The 6,000-nt window shown below is 39.3% G+C and overlaps 1 protein-coding gene across 1 annotated transcript in view; it reads left to right on the top strand.

The window, feature by feature from the left end:
- Positions 1 to 495: 495 nt before the first annotated feature.
- The window catches only part of LOC131431099 (neural-cadherin), a 126,609-nt gene continuing 121,104 nt past the window's right edge, over positions 496 to 6,000 (top strand). Inside the window, exon 1 of the mRNA XM_058596597.1 lies at positions 496 to 1,333. Coding sequence (XP_058452580.1) covers positions 1,282 to 1,333 — 52 coding nt within the window. The 5' untranslated portion in view covers positions 496 to 1,281. The remainder of the gene's footprint in view (positions 1,334 to 6,000) is intronic.

Here is a 6,000-nt window from a genome sequence, read left to right as displayed (position 1 = left end):
TTCGCCAGGTTTCGTTTGTTTTGGAATTCGTTACTGTGTTGCTGGTGCTGGTGCTGCAAAGCCGAACGACAAAATAAGAAAATTGTGTACCGAAGACAGAAACCTACAGCGAAATGAAGGTCTGATTTAATTACTTTAATTAAACAGTACAAAATTGTCCCCAAGGATAACGCACGGAATGAAATGATCTCTCTATCATCTCTCCGTCTCTCCGCCACATCGTCATGAATGAACTAGAGATACCACCTGGGGAAATGAGTTTTGCTCTTCTGCGCATGAGCTTTCCACGTGAGTGCTGTTTGTTTTGGTTCGCACGGAAGGCACTCGTGAAGGACGTTTGCCTGCCGGGTCCAACTGTGTTACTGTGTTAGTAGGGTGATCTGTAACGAGAGCCTTCCTGTTCGAGTCAACTCCCTCTCCGTACACGGTGGAGAGTGAGCCCCGGGAGTTTTGGCGCGATGCGAGTTTTGAAAGCTGTCAACTCCCAACTTCAGTCAGTTGAATGCGATTCGGGCGCGTGAAAGGATCGGTAGTATGTTGCAGTACAGGGCAATCAATGGTCTTGTGGTACACTAGTTCGCTGGTTTAAGTTCGTTTATTCGCTTGGCGTTGAAATTCACGGGGAGAGACAATAAAGGGACGATTGCGGTTAACCTCCCCGACGTGTTTACACCTAACATTACGACATTAATCTGAATGTATGGTGGTTCCGGTGGTGATCAACCACGGTTACTGTGGTGTTGGCTGCTTTTGATGAGACTTGGCCGAGAAAGGATTATTACCACCCCAGGATACCGCCCAATGTGTTTGTTGTGTACATGGTTGGTTATGCAATTGTCGAAGGCAATTTAAATTAAGTGTGTGTGCCTGTGTGTGATTGTGCCTGAGTTGCCTGGGAAAAGCCTTCTGTGAGATTGTCTTCATTAGTGGATGAAGCTTAAGTGAAGGCACAGGCATCTGCTCTCATTGGCATGCTCAAGAGTGCTCCCAAAAACCATCCCCGGTGCGATGAAGTTGATTGAGCTTACATGGGTGGAATTCGTAACGTGCTTAATGTTTTCCCCGGTGTTTGCACCTTTGAAGTTCAAGTTTCCAGCGGTACGTTTGCTGCTGCCGTTACTACTGCTACTGCTACTGCCGGTGCTTGTTTTGTTTCGGCAGCAAGTGTTGCACCACGACGAACAAGTGTTCTCACTCCGGAAAGGATACCGCTACTGGTGACTAGTGGCGGTTCTGCTACTGTACATTCAGTGTCATCCCTACCTTCACCTGCCGAAAGTGATGGTAGATCCACTTAAGATCTTCTGGGTACTCACAAATAGCACGTATCTAGGTAAGGCAAAGCGAATTCGTACCAGGTTCTGACTTGGCTTTCATGTGGTTCTGAATGGGTCCGCTGACTTTCTGACTGTGAAAGGTATTCCACACTCACTAGCCCACTCCCCCAGTATTTTTCGAGAATTCCACTTAATGCGGAAGTTAATGTCGCGAGAACAGTTTCTCGATCTACAGTTATTGCTATTTACTGCTAAAATGTGCGAAACTCGTCGACAAAGGAATTCGTTTCGGTGTTACTGCAGTTAAAGTTTCTATGAGCGGAAATAGGAAGCGATAAATTGAGAAGAAGAAAAAAAGATTCACCGATTAAAGATAGCCCCTCATTTAACTCGGTGCTTCGGCAAATCGGATAACGTTGTAAAGGGTGATTTTTTAAGAGCTTGAGAACTTTTTTAAACAATAAAACGCATAAAATTTGCAAAATCTCATCGGTTCTTTATTTTAAACGTTAGATTGGTACATGACATTTACTTTTTGAAGATAATTTCATTTAAATGTTGACCGCGGCTGCGTCTTAGGTGGTCCATTCGGAAAGTCCAATTTTGGGCAACTTTTTCGAGCATTTCGGCCGGAATAGCCCGAATTTCTTCGGAAATGTTGTCTTCCAAAGCTGGAATAGTTACTGGCTTATTTCTGTAGACTTTAGACTTGACGTAGCCCCACAAAAAATAGTCTAAAGGCGTCAAATCGCATGATCTTGGTGGCCAACTTACCGGTCCATTTCTTGAGATGAATTGTTCTCCGAAGTTTTCCCTCAAAATGGCCATAGAATCGCGAGCTGTGTGGCATGTAGCGCCATCTTGTTGAAACCACATGTCAACCAAGTTCAGTTCTTCCATTTTTGGCAACAAAAAGTTTGTTAGCATCGAACGATAGCGATCGCCATTCACTGTAACGTTGCGTCCAACAGCATCTTTGAAAAAATACGGTCCAATGATTCCACCAGCGTACAAACCACACCAAACAGTGCATTTTTCGGGATGCATGGGCAGTTCTTGAACGGTTTCTGGTTGCTCTTCACTCCAAATGCGGCAATTTTGCTTATTTACGTAGTCATTCAACCAGAAATGAGCCTCATCGCTAAACAAAATTTGTCGATAAAAAAGCGGATTTTCCGAATGGACCACCTAAGACGCAGCCGCGGTCAACATTTGAATGAAATTATCTTCAAAAAGTAAATGTCATGTACCAATCTAACGTTTAAAATAAAGAACCGATGAGATTTTGCAAATTTTATGCGTTTTATTGTTTAAAAAAGTTCTCATGCTCTTAAAAAATCACCCTTTATAACTTTGATGTGAGTTTTCAAAAGTATCATAATAATTAAAAATAAACTAAACTAATATCACTTCCGTGCAAAGCTGAAGAAATATTTAGTTTTAATGGTTTGGTTTGGTAATCGTGCGGTTTATTATACCGTCGGCTTTTTTCACGATTGTGGATATCAAATGGTCCGACAAACGATTGAATGGGTTAAGACCACATAATAAAGTAAACACTAACTTGCTAATTTGAACACCAGTTTTTTTTTCTTTTTTTGATTCATACCTCCATGATTGTGATACGAACTGAAATGCTTCGTTCTCATCTAGAACAAGTTTCGCATGCTAAAACTTTGTGTTTGCGGATTTTCTTATCAGCGCTTGCCGCAAAAAATAAATCTTTGGGTGCTTTCAGATTCATATCATATTATCTAACAAGCAATCGGTTGTCTTCGCTCTCTGCATACTTTGTAAAATTTTCATATTTACCGAAGTAAAATCTTTGGTTGGTTGACAAATTGGATTGTAATTTAACCAACAATGGCTACAGAAGCGTTCCCCGAAGTGATAGTGATAAAGCTAACTCAATCCCTTTAATCCTTTAACGAGACCCGACTTATATCAGCACCACCAACGAAATCTTCTTTTTGTTATAAACACTCGTGAAACGTGATACAAGGATATTATAGACGTTTATCATTTATGTGGAAGCAACATGCGCGAGTAATGTCAAATAGCATAGACGAGTTCACCAACATTTCAACCATAATCTAATAAACTTTTTGAGATGGTAGTCTCTTTGTTTGTTAACGGTCAGCCACGCTCCAATCTTACGGCAGTATTATAGGTAGATCTGCAAAACACATCCGACTCACCGAACTGGAGAAGATAAGATCTTCTGATAGATAATTGAAAATGTTAATAGATGGGTAGCGATAAAAAATAGAATCGGTCCAGGAATCACAAATCAGAAAAAATAAGCTCAATTGGCTTCGTCCCGGGTTGGTGGTTCAATGCATAAGGCACTGGTCTTACAAACCAGTTGTCGTATGTTCGAGCCCCGACCTGGAAGGATTCGTAGTGTCAGTAGAATCGTAGCACCAGCCATGCAATGGTTTCTGTACACTCTGAATCGGCTGCGAAGTCTGTTGAAACAGAAGGTCAAATTCCACTACAGGAATGTAATACCAAGGCTTTGCTTGACTCTTTCCTCTGATTATTTGAAAATTATGTCATGGTATGACTCTTTTACGATCTAATTTGGCCTTCTGGTGTTGTAACTTAGAACTAAAGTCGACATCTGAATCATTTGTTTGAAATGTGCTTGGTCTGGTCACTGTACTATTGATATTGTGGTTATGTCTGTCTTTCTTGTTCATGATATCCTATCACAATGTTCGTATTCAAATGAAAGGACTTAGGATCCCATAGAAACTTCATGAATTCTTTTCAGGCTCGACTTTCGACTTCGGAGCAACAAAATTACTGGAATAAGATTTTCATTTTCAAGAGTGTTTTTCATAAGTAACCATGCAATGGTTAATCATCTAGTTCGCAGATATTGCCAATTGATGATCAAACTCATTTCGGAAACACCAGGCTTCTCGTTCCAGAAAGAGTTATTGAAATTTCTAAAATGGAACTTATTTTGATTTATCGGAGACCGTTCATAAACTATGTAGGGCAAAACTGGGAAGATTTTAACCCTTATTTGCATTGAGTCCCAAATATGGGACACCCATTTAAAAAAAATTCTACAAATCGTTGGGATGTATATTTTCCACCGATTGCATGATGTTCCGCATTCTCAACTCACAAAAAAAATTCATGGAATTCCCTTCATATCGAGAGAAGTTAGTGGCATCTACCTAACACAAAACGAGAATTTGGTACACTGCTGATTTCTGCTATTTTCTAAAAAAATCCAGGAGCGCTCTATACTTGTGAAATAACTTGAAATTTTTTTAGTAGTTTTGTAACTTACCATACTAATAATTAATAAAAATAATTCCCCATATATCGGAAAGACAGTTTTTTCAACCCTGAAAGTGTAGTTTTGTCGAGGGATTTTTTTTTTGTATTTTTCTCACTAAAACTATCGAAAAAAATTTGTCTGGCAGTTTTTTAAAAATCATGCAATTAAGGATTAGCCCCTTCAAATCTCTTCATCGACTTTCGTACACTTTTCCAAATACCTTTGAATGTGTACGTAGACTAATTGTTACTCGAACTGCTAATGAAATGTAAAATGAGAGAGCTACACTGAGGTCTTTTTTTACGCTTCTTCAATATTGCGGTTTATTTCTACGTGGATTCCCGGACGCGGATTCCCGGTCTCAAATTCTTTAGATTCTGAATCGATTTAAAAAAAAAAAATTTTTCGGGTTCCACCAAATCTAGACGTTTTATGCATTTCTAAGCCGTTTGACATAAAAAAAATCTTTTATTTTGCAGTTTATTTCTAAGCGGATTTCCGAAGTTCTCCCAAAGTCCCAAAGTCGATCTCTTGAAAGGAAATTTTTTTCGGATTGTACCATACGTTTAATGCATTTCTAAAATATTTGGCATCAAAGAAAAATTTTTAGTTCGGCGAAAACCCTTTTTTTAGCACTAGTCAGTAGCAGATCGAAAACAATAGCCAGTATTTGTTCCTCGCAATTCAATTGGCGCTCAGGTCATTCATCTTCATACCTGGTGAGTCCTTTTGAATGATCGATGAAATTGGATGTTGGTGTACTTAGTGTTACTAGAAATACTTAAAAAGTGGTCTAGAGAAATTTTGTTTTTCAACAAGATAAGACTACATGCCACACAGCGAGTGCAACAATATACTCTTTGTATTGGAAGTTAGTAATATAGTTTATTTTGCCCCGTTATTAACTTTGAAAGTCGTTCACGGGGTGGTGCCATGAATTCTCAGTTATTACAGATACACTAGTGGAAACGAGATACAATGATTCTCAAACGTCTTTACCGAATGAACGATGGGAAATAAAATGGCTTTTCTTCGAAAAATGGTTCAAATAAACAATTTTACCCGAAAGGGATAGTTTGCATGCTCGAATTATGCCGCTGAAGTGTATTTTTCGCAAGAATTGCAAGAACTGCCAATGCATCCAACATTGCAAGAACTGCCAATGCATCCCTAAAAGTCACTGTTTGGTGTGGATTATAGACCGGTGGCATTATTCGCGAAATACCGGTCGATATGTTGAAGAGAGTGTGTCAAAATTGGACTTTGCGCATGGTCGATTTAATGCGGAGCCGCGGCCAACATTTGCATGAAATCATCTTCAAACATTAAATTATATTAAATGCAAAATCTTGGTATCACATTAATTTCGTAGAACTTAAAAATTTTGTTTCAACATACCTCGCAGCCGAGTCTTAGCATTCAGAA

The sequence above is a fragment of the Malaya genurostris genome, chromosome 2 (assembly GCF_030247185.1).
Source record: "Malaya genurostris strain Urasoe2022 chromosome 2, Malgen_1.1, whole genome shotgun sequence".
NCBI classification, from domain to species: Eukaryota; Metazoa; Arthropoda; class Insecta; order Diptera; family Culicidae; genus Malaya; species Malaya genurostris.
Note: the sequence above shows the minus strand (reverse complement) of the source record. Positions and strands in the feature narration are given on the sequence as shown.